The sequence below is a fragment of the Notothenia rossii genome, assembly GCF_949606895.1.
Source record: "Notothenia rossii genome assembly, chromosome: 6".
Lineage (NCBI taxonomy): Eukaryota > Metazoa > Chordata > Actinopteri > Perciformes > Nototheniidae > Notothenia > Notothenia rossii.
In genome coordinates, this window is record NC_136909.1 from 63873929 (window position 1) to 63889380 (window position 15452).

Consider the following 15452-nt stretch of genomic DNA (forward strand, 5'->3'; position numbering starts at 1 on the left):
ATGTGGTGTTAGATTGTTGTTGAATTTGTGATGACTGGCATCAAAATGCAGTTAATAATTTTATGAAAAAAAGGAAAAATATATGAATAAAATAAATCTAACTTTTTTTCTTTAAAAAAAAAAAGAAAAGCCAAATCAATCAATTTACTATTAAACCATTTTAAAGTTAACAATATCTAATTCTAACATCTTAAATGGGAGTATTTACAGTGTTTTTTTTAATCGTGTATGACAATCAAGTGAAAATCTTTGAGTTTTGGGCAAACAAAACACCTGAGGATGTCATATTGCGCTTAGTGAAGACCAATCAACATCTTTTGCCATTTTCTGATACTGTAAATACAAAGCAATCGCTATCGAAAATTACAATAATCAGATTTATGTTAGTTGAAGCCCTACATCTGTTGACAGTGCAGCTAAATGTTTAAAATGCCTGTGATGCATCAAAGATGAGTTATCTCTCGCTGCACTCAAGGTTAGACTAAAGTAGATAAGCTCTTATCTGTTTATCTGTTACTTAAACTCTATTGTCGGGAGGATAACATGTGCTGCTGATCTCTTTCTGAGAAGATCAGTCAGTGTTTGTGCTCGGCAGGAAGTCAGAGATATCAACATCCATTCAGCAGCAGAGAAGGCCCTTTATGATCACAATGATTGATTCCTGTTATTGTCACTGAATTTACTTTTCTCTCTCTGGCTCTGTCTCTGTGACTCACACACCTACCAACACACACCTCTAAAAAACACACCTTCCCACACACACACAAACAGAGCCTGGCTTAATGAAGATAACCACGTTCACTACGTAACGTCTTGGCTGTCTTCGGCCTCCGGCTCTCGCCTGGCCTCTTAAGCAGATCTTCAGGTTAAGCAGCAGAAAATAAAAATGGAGGAAAAGTGAGTGAAGGGATCACAGGAGAGAGGAGGGTTCTGTTGGTCAGTGGATAGAAAACAGTAGAGGTGGGATAAGTACTCAGATCTTGTACTTGAGTAAAAGTAGAAGTACCATAGTGTAGGAATACTCTGTTGCAAGTAAAAGTCCTGCATTGCAAATGTTATTCAAGAAAAAGTATAGGTCAGCATCAAAATATACGTAGGTACCAAAAGTAAAAGTACGCCTTATGCAGATTGGACCATTTCAGAAATATATATATTTTATGTTTTGATTATAATATATAAACTTTACACCGCTGCAAAACAGGACACATACAAAAACAATTGTTATAGGGAAAAAATAAATATATTAGTAATATAATAATAACTCTGTATACTATAATACATTTGATATTCTCAACATCACACAATGAAGAATGCTTTTTCAAACATGGCCCATTCATAAAAAATGTAAGGTGTTCCTTCAGGTCCTTACACACCAAGCCGATTTTCGGCGCCGATAGATGTCGATAGATGTCTGGCCGTCGATGAGTGTCCTGTCGCCCTACTCAGATTGGTGTGTCCCGCCCCGTCGTGTCTTTTCGGCCGTGCCGCCACCTTCCGCCAGTAGGCTGTCGGTAAAAGGCCGTCGGCTAAATGTTACGACTGATTAAACGGGTATGAACTCAAATGCACAACTCACAGAATTTAACAAAAAAAAGGTTTTATTCAAACCAAAGCTCAACGATAGTGGTACAAAAACAAAATCACTCTTAAAGAGGAAAAACACTAGGAGCATGAACAACAAAAATACTTAAACAAGACGTGGCTCAAAGCTCTGCTTGGGGTTAATCCTGGATTGCTAATGCTGGTGGTAGTCACAAGGAACGAAACGAACTGGCACAGGACAAAGGGAGACGAGGACAATAAATACACCAGGTAATGGAGAACAGGTGGAAACAATCAGGGGCGGGGTCGACAATCACAGGAGTGGGAGACACACAAGGAAGGGAGGTCAGAGTATCTGAAACGAGAGGGAAGGTTACTATTCAAAAATAAAGGGGAAAATCACTAGACCAAGACAAAAACTAACTAACATAATTTGCGAGACATGACAGTACTCCCCCCTCTAGGGACGACTCCTGACGGCCCAGGAACCTGAGGGTGCTGGCGAAAAAAGTCATTCATGAGAGTTTGATCCTCAACAAATCTTGATGGGATCCAGGAGCGTTCCTCTGGTCCATAACCCTCCCAGTCAACCAGGAACTGTCTCCCTTTGCCTCTGTTCCGGACCGCCAACAGGCGCTTGACCGTATAGACCAGGCCGCCGTCGAGCATTCGGGGGGGTGGAGGGGGTTTGGCCGCGGGAACCATGGGGCTTTCCTTTACCGGCTTCAGTCGTCCCACATGGAAGGTGGGATGAACCCTCAGAGACCTGGGGAGACGAAGGCGAACAGAGACAGGGTTAATTACTTTGGCCACTGGGAATGGGCCTACGAACCTAGGTGCCAATTTTCGTGACACCACATGAAGGGGAAGGTCCCTGGTAGAGAGCCAGACCCTCTGGCCGGGCCTGTACTCCGGAGCTGGCCGACGCTTCCGATCTGCCGCCACCTTCATGCGTTCCCCACTCCTTAGAAGAGCCCTGCGGGTGGCGGACCAGATCCGGTGACAACGCCGAACCAGGGCATGGGCGGACGGGACTGTGACTTCCTTCTCGAGGTCCGGGAAGGTAGGAGGTTGATACCCATAGGCAGCCTGGAAGGGAGTCAACCCAGTAGGGGCCGTGGGGAGCGTGTTGTGGGCGTACTCTACCCATGTGAGATGCCTGCTCCAGGAGGAAGGGTTCTGGAAGCTGAGGCAGCGGAGCCCAGTTTCTAATTCCCGATTAAGGCGTTCGGTCTGGCCATTGGACTCCGGATGGTACCCGGATGACAGGCTCACCGACGCCCCGATGAGGTTGCAGAACTCCCTCCAGAAGCGTGAGATGAACTGCGGACCCCGGTCTGAGACAATATCTTTGGGGAAACCATGGATACGGAACACATGAGTCATCATGATCTCTGCCGTCTCTTTGGCAGATGGCAGCTTGGGTAAGGCAATATAATGAACCATCTTAGAAAAACGGTCCACCACCGTGAGTACGGTGGTGTTACCTTCTGACATTGGGAGCCCAGTGACGAAATCCACGGAAATCTCAGACCAGGGCCGGCTGGGAACCGGAAGCGGCTGGAGCAGCCCCATCTGTGCCCTGGAGGATGTCTTGTTGCGGGCGCAGACAGGACAGGCCTCCACATACTCCCGGACCTCACGCTCCATGGATCTCCACCAAAAACGTTGCTTGATAAAGAATATGGTCCTCTTGACGCCAGGATGGCAGGTGAGCAGCGATGAGTGAGCCCAATGGACGACCTGTGGACGTACAGTAACAGGCACAAACAGACGGTTTGGCGGACAACCACTAGGTGCTGGGCTCTCACCGTTAGCTTGCTTCACCACAGATTCTATTTGCCAAGTGACCGCCCCTACCACACGATTCAGTGGCAGGATGGATTCAGGCTTCTTGGCAACCGGCTCGGGGTCAAACAAACGGGACAGGGCATCCGGCTTGGCGTTCTGGGACCCCGGCCTGTAAGACAGAGTGAAGTTAAAACGGTTAAAAAACAGAGACCATCTTGATTGGCGAGAATTTAGTCTTTTAGCCTTCCTAATGTACTCGAGATTCTTGTGGTCGGTCCACACTATAAAAGGGAGCTGAGCCCCCTCCAACCAATGTCTCCATTCCTCCAGAGCAATCTTTACCGCCAACAACTCACGGTTCCCCACGTCGTAGTTCCGCTCTGCAGAGGAGAGTTTCTTGGAGAGAAAGGCACAGGGATGAAGTTTGTTGTCTTCCTTGGACCGCTGCGACAGGACAGCCCCCACCCCTTCATTTGAGGCGTCAACCTCTACAACGAAATGACGAGTTGGGTCGGGGATGATGAGGATGGGGGCTGAGGTGAACCTCTCCTTGAGACGGCGGAAAGCCTCCTCGGCCTGAGGAGACCATACAAAAGGCACCTGAGGGGACGTGAGAACATGAAGGGGAGAAGCAATGGCGCTGAAACTTCTGATGAAGCGCCTGTAAAAGTTAGCAAAGCCTAGAAAACGTTGCACCCCCTTGCGGTTGTCTGGCGTAGGCCACTTAGCCACCGCACTGATTTTGGCCGGGTCCATCTGGATCAGACCAGGAGCTATGATAAAGCCTAGGAAGGATACAGTCTTAGCATGAAACTCACATTTCTCTGCCTTCACATACAGTTTGTTCTCCAGGAGTTTTTGGAGGACCTGACGTACATGGTGAACATGAGAGTCTTTGTCAGGTGAGTATATTAAAATATCGTCAAGATATACAAACACAAAACGGTTTAAAAACTCCCTTAAAACATCGTTAATGAGTGCTTGAAAAACTCCTGGAGCATTGGTGAGACCAAATGGCATGACGAGATACTCATAGTGCCCTGTGGGTGTGTTAAAACCAGTCTTCCACTCATCCCCCTCACGAATTCTCACCAGATGGTAGGCATTACGCAAGTCTAACTTGGTAAAAATGTTAGAGTCTTGAAGTTGTTCAAAAGCAGTAGCCATGAGGGGGAGAGGATACCTGTTCTTTACCGTAATGTCATTTAAAGGAGAATAATCAATGCATGGCCTAAGGGACCCGTCCTTTTTTCCCACAAAGAAAAAACCCGCCCCAGCCGGGGAGGAAGACGGGCGGATCAGACCTGCACGAAGAGAGGTGTCAATGTACTCCTTCATAGCCTCCTTCTCCGGACCCGAGATGGAGTATAACCTACCCTTCGGAATTGGAGCCCCAGGTAACAGATTGATGGCACAATCATACGGCCTATGAGGAGGAAGGGAGGTGGCGCTCACTTTACAAAATACCTTGGCCAGGTCATCGTAACAGGGGGGAACAGAAGTTAAATCTGGGGTTTGATTCTTGCGGTCCAGGCTATGTTGAGTATTAGTAACCCGATCGGTACTACATTCCCCAGAAACCCCTCCTACTGCCATGTTTCCCACACACTTAAAACAATCCTGTGAACACTCCTGCCCCCACCCCTTAATTTTACCTGACCGCCAATCAACATAGGGGTTATGCTTGGTTAGCCAGGGAAAACCTAGGATGAGAGGATGTTGAGCAGAATTAAACAGGTGAAACGACATGAGTTCACAATGATCATCAATCATGATAGTGACGGGTTCGGTCTTGTATGTGACATGAAATAGAAGTTTGCCATCCAGAGCACTGGCTTTCAAAGGGGACGACAAAAGTTCAGTATTAAGTCTCAGTTCATGAGCTAATCCCCAATCCATCAGGCTTTCGTCAGCCCCAGAGTCAATTAACACTTTTTGAGAGTTACTTCTTTCATGGCAGATTACCTTTATGTTGGTCAACTTGCGGGGAGGAAAGTCTGCCGTGGAAAGACGGCTCACCAGTGCCCTCCCTTTCACTGGTGAGCCCCGTCTTTTACCGGGCATCCAGAGAGAAGATGACCTTGTTGACCGCAGTAAAAACATCTTCCCTCCAGCAGGCGGCGCCGCCGCTCCTCCGTGGACAGCTTGGCACGTCCCAGCTGCATTGGCTCCTCGGCCTTGTTGGGGGACGCTGATCTCTGGGATGGAAGGAAAGAGGAACGTGGCATGGCAGTCTCCTGAGAGTGAGAAGAGTAGGAGTGCCCTCTAGGGTGGAAATAGGGTAGTGCAGCCCTGTCCTTCTCCCGTTTCCTCTCAGCAAGTCTGTTATCAATCCTTATGGACATGGCAATGACAGAGTCTAGTTCCACTGGCAGATCCAAGGGTGCCAGCTGATCCTTAATAGGGTCAGAAAGCCCATTAATAAAGGCATCGAACAAAGCAGAAGAATTCCAGCCACTATAGGCCGCAATGGTGCGAAATTCCACTGCGTAGTCTGACACACTGCGTCTTCCTTGACTTAACTTGTAAAGAGCCCGAGCTGCTTCCCTGCCTGGGGACGTGTGGTCAAAAATGTTCGTCAGGGAGTCCGTAAACTGTCCCAAAGACTCGCATATCGGCGAGTCACGTGACCATTCAGCCGTAGCCCACGCCGCCGCTCGTCCGGTGAGATGGGAAATCATAAAAGCCACCTTGGATCTCTCCGTGGGAAAGGCTGTCGGTAGTTGACTATAATGTAAGCTGCAATTCACCAGGAATGGACGGCAGTCATGGGATTCCCCGGAAAACTTCTCAGGCGGAGCCAGGCGGATTGACACGGTGTGGGAAGCGGGCGCCGGGTCCGCATTCGCTTCGGGTCCGGCCGGAGGTGGGTGTGAGGGCTCAGTCTTGAGGTGAGCGAGCAGGTGGTGGATCTGCCCCGCCAGGTGGTTAATCTGGTTTGTAACAGATGTCTCGAACTCCCTCTGGCTGTCTGTGACGTGTGATACTCCCTGCTGGATGGCCGTTAACTGATCCTCCTGTTGAGCGAGGCGGCCTCCCTGAGAGCGAAGCGCTGCTCTCAGCTGTTCAGAGTCGGCTGGGTTCATGTTTAGGCCAGTTCGTACTGTTACGACTGATTAAACGGGTATGAACTCAAATGCACAACTCACAGAATTTAACAAAAAAAAGGTTTTATTCAAACCAAAGCTCAACGATAGTGGTACAAAAACAAAATCACTCTTAAAGAGGAAAAACACTAGGAGCATGAACAACAAAAATACTTAAACAAGACGTGGCTCAAAGCTCTGCTTGGGGTTAATCCTGGATTGCTAATGCTGGTGGTAGTCACAAGGAACGAAACGAACTGGCACAGGACAAAGGGAGACGAGGACAATAAATACACCAGGTAATGGAGAACAGGTGGAAACAATCAGGGGCGGGGTCGACAATCACAGGAGTGGGAGACACACAAGGAAGGGAGGTCAGAGTATCTGAAACGAGAGGGAAGGTTACTATTCAAAAATAAAGGGGAAAATCACTAGACCAAGACAAAAACTAACTAACATAATTTGCGAGACATGACACTAAATAAATCACTCTGATTGGCTGTTCAGCTTAGCGAATCAGTGCATGAGAAGCGAAACGGAAGTGAGTGCCCCAAACAAATGATTAAGAAGGCAAATCTGAGATTTCATTTAACTCCAGCTCTTGACACAGGTTCGGGAAAGCCCCATGAGCTTCTCATTGTAGAGTGAAAATGGAACACACATGCTATTTGTTGTTTGTTTATATCACGCAGTCTGTTCTTCTTCTCTCGGTTATCACGCAGTCTGTCTTCCGGTTGTTGCCTCTTTTATTAAATGAGCCAACTGCTAGGACTGTCTTAGGGAAGATAGCATTTAGATGCGCAGCTCCACTGTCTTGGAATAGTCTGCAATTGAAATGGAAACTGAGCAATCTGGTGCCACTAAATGTTTTTAAAGCTCGGTTGGATGCTACTCAATCGGAAGCTGTTGGTACCTGTTAATGTGGATAGTAAATTGTAATCCCTGCAATGATGCTGTATGATGTCCTTTTTGTTGTTCTGTTTATGTTTTTATGTTTCATGTGGAACCTACTTGAGCAGGTCTCCCTTGAAAAAGAGATCAATGATCTCAATGGGATACACCTGGGTAAATAAAGGTTTGAAATGAAAAAAAGAACTGACACAGACAGACCCCAACTGTTGCGTCGCCTCACGTCTCTGCGTTTTGGCCATGTTTTGCACTGGAACACACCGCAAAGACTTCAGCCGACGGCCAAGAAGCACGTACGAACTGCGCATGTGTGAGTGGCAATAACTCTCCTTACCAGCAGGCGGTGGTAGTGTGTATTCGTCATTCAAAAGAGGCAACAACCGGAAGACAGACTGCGTGATAACCGAGAGAAGAAGAACAGACTGCGTGATATAAACAAACAACAAATAGCGTGTGCGTTCCATTTTCACTTTACAGTGAGAAGCTCATGGGGCTTTCCCGAACCTGTGTCGAGAGCTGGAGTTAAATTAAATCTCAGATTTGCCTTCTTAATAGTTTGTTTGGGTCCCTCACTTCCGTTTCGCTTCTCATGCACTGATTCGCTAGCTGAACAGCCAATCAGAGTGATTTATTTTGCCGACTGCCTTTGGCCTTTGGTTTTCGGCCCGGCTGAAAATACCCGATGGTGCGGGACACACCAATCTGAGTAGGGCGTGTCGATGCTCATTGTCGGTCTGATGTGTTATTTGGTGTCAGTTTGGTGTGTAGGGGCCTTTACAGAAACCCTCAAAAGGTGAATTCAATCTATTTTAGTTCTGAATTATTCAAAAAACAATCACTCATTTATTTTTGAAATTACTCATGCAACAGGGACAGTGTGTTGTGCACCTCCAGAAGTGTTAAGTCAGTCATGTTTCATGTTGTTTATTTTGTATTGTTTTTCACTTCCTGTTTTGTTTTTGTCACGTCTCATTTCAGGTCCCTTGACTCCCTTTCCTAATGTGTTCTCCCGCCTTCATCAGCGTCAGCCCCGCCCCTGATTGTTTCACCTGTGTCTCGTTGTTGAATGTTTAAATTCCCCAGTCTCCCAGTGTTCAGTGTCAGTTGGTCTTGTCCTGTCCTCATTTAAGAACTCTGCTCGTCAGTATTTGTTTCTCTTGACACTTACCTTGATTCATGCTCCTGAAAACTTTTTGTAAGTTTTGTTCCTCACGTTGTGAGCGTTTTTTGTTGAGCCTTATTGAAGCTCTTTATTTTTTGTCACCTCGCAAAGGGTGTTTTTTTTCTTTTGTATATCCTTTTGGCAAATAAAGTATATTACTTATACTTTATCTCTGGCTCCCGGGTCGTGCATTTGAGTCCTTTATTCCTTGTGTATCTAAGCTCGTAACACTAGCATTGCTCCTGTCCCTTTACATTACATAGTCCCGGTAAAAAAGAAGATTATATAAACATTTTCAAACTAAATCGAATTGAAATGGTTTATGCAGAAAAATAATGTACACGTTTGTTTTATGTTGGAACACCAAAGCACTGCACCGTTAGGTCTTATTAAAAACATGCAAAACAGAAGTAAACAATACAATTAATGCAATAAAACTGTTATAAATGTTAAATGTGGGGCATTAATAGCTGCTAAATAATGTGATAGGTACTTTTAGGCTACATTTTCTAGGACCCACAATTCTCAAAATGGAATGCATCATTGAAAATGGATCATGAAATTATTATAGATATTTCAAATGTTTTCGTTTTTCATTATCACATGAATGTGTAGCAGAAATGAAAGAGTATTTTAAACCAGTATGATATTAAATGTGAATATGTGTCAAGGTTCATCTCCGATCAGGTCGTACATGGTGAAGAACAGAGTGTCTGCCTGCACACAGAGCCAGATGATCCTGGCATCAGAGTTTGGGTGTCATGCTGATCCGTGGTGTGACAGACTGCTGGAGGCGGGGTCACCTTCCTTCCGGCTATTCCTGTCCAGTTCACCTCTGTGAGCTGTCTGTTTGTCTGCTGCTTTAGTTCAAAACACCTACCAGTATGATGATGTCCTCACAAGCAGGGTGAAATTGAGACCCTCATCTTCCCCTTCATCGTTTTATCCTGTCAAACCATTATCTTCTTTTGAACAAAGAGCTCATTAACCTTGTTGTTGCCAAGAAGAGAGCTCGGCTCCCTCAAACTGTCTGGCCCCTGGCAAACACAGTGTTCCTGACACTTTTTAAATCTAATTTGGATGAGGTGTGTGGTTGTTAGTGTGTGTACGCTTTGACTCTATCAAAAGAATCAAAGCTCAACCCTTTGCTTTTAAAACAAGTCATTAGTTGACCTTTGGTTTCGTCTGACTGTGTCCTAATCCTATTGTAAGATGTGTTGTACTTACAGAAACAACAGCTTGACTGATAGGACTCCTCCAAGTTTTTGGAGGTTTGTCATGTGGTCAGCTTGGGGGAAAACTGGGTGGGTTGTCCCATTCGTTCTTGCTATTATGTCTTTAATAGTCAATATTATTTTGGTTAATTTGCATAGAAGTTATCTTATAAATGTTTAAATTTGGTATGTCTAAATGTCCCGTTATTCATACTTTTTCTTTCTCATTTTCTAGGCGAGTCTACACTATGTTTAGGTTGGGGCAGTGTTTTTTTTTTTGTACCAAATAGAAGGGAAATGTTTGTTTAATAACAAATGTTTTGGGCTTGTCAACATTTTATAATAACACCAATATATACAAAAATGTTGGTATTGAAACTTTCAGAATTGTGGTCAATAGGTCGCCTACATGGTAAATTCAGGAGTAAGGCACTTTTAGTACATTTTCAGCTCTTCTGTGTTTCTTATCTAGGCTTTTACACAATGGGTTTATAATAAAGCAATAACCATCTTTCAATCTATGAAAGTGAAGCATAAGTTTATGATATAACAGGCATGATATTTAGAGTGAAACATTCTTAGTTTCCTTTGCTGTGACTGACACTGTACTTGACATTATCTGCACTATGCAAAGGCTTTTAGCTCCACCCACCCTACTCTCCAATCACTATACCCTTAGATGCACCTGCAAATAGAGTTTGAGCCATGTCTGCTAAAAGGATTATCTCTGATTATATTCATTCCTGTGCTGATTTGAGGTACATTCGTTATCCGCAAGGAACCAGTTGAATGCTGGCACCCTGTTGCTCCAGATTCTAGGGGCACGATGGACATCCGATCAGTAGGGAATAGGGTCTGGATCACCTGCTGAGAGCTGGCATCAGCCAATTTACCTCTTCTCCACTTTCCCCCCGTTATTCACAGGCTGTTTATTTTTCTTTACAGTTGAACTACATGCCCTTGTTTATACAGTCCAGGAAAGCCTTGCTCTTCTGCAGCAACATCCTCCTTCAGTTTCTTTCAGATGCAAGTCCTGACAGTGAGCAGAAAATTCAAGGCTTTTATTGTCATTTGTGCATAGCTGCAGTGTAGTTATGATAATGGAAATCTTAGGTCACACACACATCTTAGGTTGGAATATTGATATAAATTGCAAACAGATTAATGTTATGGATGTTCTTTCAAAAGTTCAGGTGTTTAACAGTCTTACGGCCTGTGGGATGAAACTGTCCCTTAGTCTATTGGTTTTAGACCCGATGCTGCATTAGTAAAATAGTCTACTATTTAATAGAGAGCACTTTGAAGGATTCTAGATATGGGAATGGACATTTGGGAATCACCTATGGCCCCTTATTAGCTATTTTGCAGGAACAATTATTGGATTCTGCTGTTTTTTGGACACAAACAAGCATTTGTACCCTTTCAAGCACAAACCGCCCCACTTCTGTCATTTCTAATCCTCGAGTGGTCACATATGTATCGTTGAGCCTCCAGATCACTGCTCCCTAGATAAACCCTAAGTCTGCATCTATCTTCTTAGACTGTCTGATTAGCACAACGTCATAGCATGGGGTAGTAATCTCAGTCTGGGCCCAGGAATAGAGCGCTGGGAGGGGCCAGGCCACTGGAGAGACGGTAGAGCCAACGTGCATGTGTCCCCTGGTAATCCCTAGTTAAATAACCCCCCCCTGGGCAGGAAAAAGAGGGAGGGAGCTGAGGGCAGGGGACGTGACACCGTGGGAGCAGCTCCAGTCAGTGTCCTCCTATCCCTGGGACACAGCACGGCAGCCGAAGGAGGAGAGGGATTCAAAGACTTGTTGGACTGTAGGAAGACAGTGCTTCGATCAGGATGAACTTTGCTGCCCAGTTTTTCTATTCGAGCTACTTGAGTGAACGACTTGAGCGTTTGTACTCACCCAGGCCTGCACTTAAAGACGGAGATGAGAAGGACCCCTTCTGGCAGAGGTGGGATATTACAACATGTAGTCCTTTGGATCCTCAAGACCCCTCCCCTAACAAGCTTAGTCCAGTAGGAAAATATTTACCCTTTGTGCTTAGTTTGGAAAAAGCTTCTACCTTCATCGGTTCAGCTCCTTTAGTTACTTCCTTCCCTCCTCCTTATCCACTTTTTTTGAAGCATTCCCTGACAAAAACACCCTCAAATCTCCAATCTATTCCTCTGCCACCTCCTCCTCAACTCAATCACAAAAGGAAATCAACAACACCACCCATTTGTCTTCCAAATCAACGTTCGGCTGTTGAGATCCCCCAATCGAAGCTTTATGAAAGCCCTTCCAACATTCTTTCTCCTCAGATGACTCTCCCAAAACCTTCTCCAGCTCCATCCAGGTCCCCAGCAGAAATGGCTTCTATCGGTGTGTCCCCTTCTTCCTCCTCTTCCTCAGTTCCTACCCCTTCGAGAGGAGAGCTCCTCCCAACCTTCCAAGCCCTGGTAGACTTGCTCCTTCGCTTGGTCCTCTACCTTGCTTTCATCTGCGTCCCCAGGTTACTCTCGATAAGAGAAAGACAGAGAGAAATGAAAAGCAAACAATCAAAGAGGTGGGCTGTTCAATAATTATTAGAGTGCAGTACTCTGCCACTGCTTTGGGCTATACATTCTGTCAATGACATCACATCTAGGGTCACATGAAGGGTTCCAGTGGTTCTTTGCAAAAACGGAACAACCATGATTGTCAGGGAAACATTAGGTCGATTTTAAATGGACATGTCCAGACAAACTAAGAAAAACAACTTTCAAGAACCTTGGTATGAGTATCTAAACCATCTGGTGCTACTTGTGGTACTTTGACTGAAACAAACTGTACAAAGCATGCAATTTGGATGTCATACCCATGCCTGAATGAAAGAAAGAGGAAAAATGGCACTTACAACAATGCATCATAAAAAATTGGGGTAATATAGCGCTTGGAGGACTTTTCTCCTCTCAAGGGATCATTGTTCCATTATAGGAAAAAGGAAGCAAAACAGCAGCCATTTTGGGCTTTTCGTTTTTAAATGGACATTAGAAGCTAAGATAACCAATGACCAAAGTCTGGTGGGCTGAAATGTCTTTGGCCTTGTAATAATTTGTGTTGCCAATTTGAATTAAAATGACCTTCTTTACCATTTGAGGGATGCTTTTTGAGGCTTCATCCTGGTGGCCATTTTGCTCTTTTCCCCCTTTTGATGTTGTTTTTGAACTCTGCCTTTGATCAGAAGCACCCTCCTCAGAGGTGCAGCCTCTGACTGTTCAAGTCATAAGTGCACACTGAGTGTCTTAATAAGGAACTGGAATTAACTGACAAGTAGAGCAGAGGGCAGCAATGGACCCTGTGGACGCGGTGAAAGGTCACACTCTTGTTTATGCCGACCATTGTGACATAAATAGACTGGTGTGTTCTCTGAGGAGTGCAGATTTAGTTTGTTAGGGAGAACTGCTCTATCTGGTGGGAGATTGGTATTCAAACACACTAATACCTAACGCTAAAGCACTTTCATGACTGTTTCTTTTTTAGTTATTTTGAGTTACTCAGCTCTATCTGGACTGATACAGCAAACCCTGCCCATCTGAAGACATAAACACATATGTTCATACCGTAGATCTGAAGATGACTTGGATCCATGGACTAAGCTTATTCAAACTTAGCTATTAACTATTTGTGATCTGCTTATGTGGCTAGGTGACAAGGTTAATCTCCAAAGGGTCTAATCCTATTATTATGTTTATATTGTGTACAGTGCCTCCGTAACTAGATGGTTAGAGAAGTGTCAACAATTGATTGTGAGAAATTAACAGTAAACAAGAACTCAGAGATTTAACTTGAATAAAATATGCTATAAATAAAGTTACAATTAAAAGTATTGCATTCAAATTGAAGAGGTAGGGCTCATTTTAACTACCTACTATATTGATTGGTAACCTATTATAACTTATTTGCAAATCTAGATCTTTAAAACTTAAATCCAAATGAATGTACTAACTAGTAACTAAAGCTTTAAATTGAATGAAACTTGGAAATGTAGTAAAGTAGAAGTATAAAGTAATAGACAGTAAGTTGTAAATACTCAAGTAGTGTACAAACACCTCAACATTTTAAGTACATTTCTGAGAAAGAATGAACTATTTAAGTGAGTTATACTGTTTGGTTATATTCAATGGCCATGTACTGAGCTATTATAAATGTAGAAAAAGTCTTCCAGGGCGGTGCATTTGTGTGTTTTGGGGAAGTTCAAACTTTATGATCTGAGGTCTGGATGCTGAACACCAACCCTTTTAATTCAAGGAGCTATGAAAAGCAAATTATTATTTTGTTTGGGAATTGGTTTTCCTCTGGGTTGGAGTCCTGACAACTAGTTCAGTGACAGATGCATCTGGATTCTCAGTTTTGGTCCACAAATTAACCAGAGTTGTTCACTGGTCTCTGTCTGATTAAACTAATCTGTATGTTCATCGTAATGAAGTTCAGGCAAGTTTCAAGGTTTTGAGGATATAATTAGGACAAGGAATTAAGGTACTTCCTACCTCGTCTAATCTGTGTATCATCATTTTGTTGAAGTACAAGTCAGTTTTCTCAAACGCATGATATCCCAATCTAAAATGAATTACAATATGTCTACCTGGTGTTTCCTTCCCAGAGATGAGTTGTGTCTGGGCCCCAGTCAGCCTGGAGGCTCTGACAAATGTGACCACGTCACTAACGGTAATGCAGTCCGTGGATCCACCCTCATTGAACCGGAGCGTCTGAAAGACTTCGGTGAGGAGGAGCTGGTCAATGGGGACGTGAAGGTCTATAGCACCAAGGTGGTGGGGGGTCCTGCTGAGATCGTGCTCAAGGAACCCCCTAAAACCAGACGTATGAGCGAGTTCAGGAACAACCCCAGACCTCTTGTCCCGTTTCTCCGCTTTGAGGACATCAGCGCCGCAGCCTTCAGGATCCAGGCTGGGATCCAGAAGACCCCCTGCACGGTAAGCTATAGAAGGACTATAGTGATGTGGTGGGGAAAGAAAAGGTTAACAAAAATGATATAGAGTGCTTCAGAACCCTCACTAAAAAATATAAACACACATCTTTGGAACTATATATTTTTATATTGCATTTATTATACTTAATACTGTAAAATCTTTTACAATTGTGCACATTTTTACTCCAAATTACCATTGTAAAAACTACAGAATGTTAATTAAAAAGTATTTTATATATTTTTAGAACTTTTCATAACTTTATAGCATTTTTCCTCTATTCTTTTGTATGTTTTAGGATTTTTGTAATTCTATTTTTTATGTTATTTCAAATTGCTAAGCCTAACCCTAACTGACCAATACACCAAAGCAGATTCCCTGTACGTGAACACCTACAATTGGCAATACACCATCTTCTGAATAAATGTAGACAACATTTGATGAACAAACAGACATTACTGGAATGATAGTTGCACCAACAGGGATTAAATAATGAATAAGTAGATAATAATATTTGAATACATTGTCATAGACTAGAGAAATGTTGTTCCAAAAGATGAGCTAAAGTTATAGCTTTTGACCTAATACAGTACAGTTCAGTTAACTCAGTTCAGTTAATTAAACATAGAGCTTCTCTTAGAATGCTATTCTTTGTGTGTTTGTGCAGTACTCCAGACTCTCCAAGCAGTACGGGATGGAGATCTACCTGAAGAAGGAGCACCTGCACTATACAGGCTCTGTGAAGGAGAGAGGAGTCCGGTACATGCTCAGCTCCCTCACACAGGTCA

The 15452-nt window shown here is 44.0% G+C and overlaps 1 protein-coding gene and 1 long non-coding RNA gene across 4 annotated transcripts in view; both read left to right on the plus strand.

Annotated features, from left to right (window-relative positions):
- The window catches only part of LOC307043992 (L-threonine ammonia-lyase), a 51208-nt gene that overhangs the window by 30636 nt on the left and 5120 nt on the right, over positions 1 to 15452 (plus strand). For 2 of the 3 annotated variants that reach the window (XM_079688977.1, XM_079688978.1), the window contains 2 exons: positions 14340 to 14670; positions 15332 to 15448. In XM_079688977.1, coding sequence (XP_079545103.1) covers positions 14340 to 14670; positions 15332 to 15448 — 448 coding nt within the window. Of the gene's footprint in view, positions 1 to 10136; positions 12264 to 14339; positions 14671 to 15331; positions 15449 to 15452 lie in introns of those variants that run through there. The other variant, XM_079688976.1, reaches the window with a different exon arrangement.
- LOC307043995 lies at positions 3944 to 8659 on the plus strand. Its single transcript, XR_013809498.1, has 2 exons — positions 3944 to 4730; positions 8307 to 8659. It is a non-coding gene; the product is annotated as an uncharacterized lncRNA (long non-coding RNA).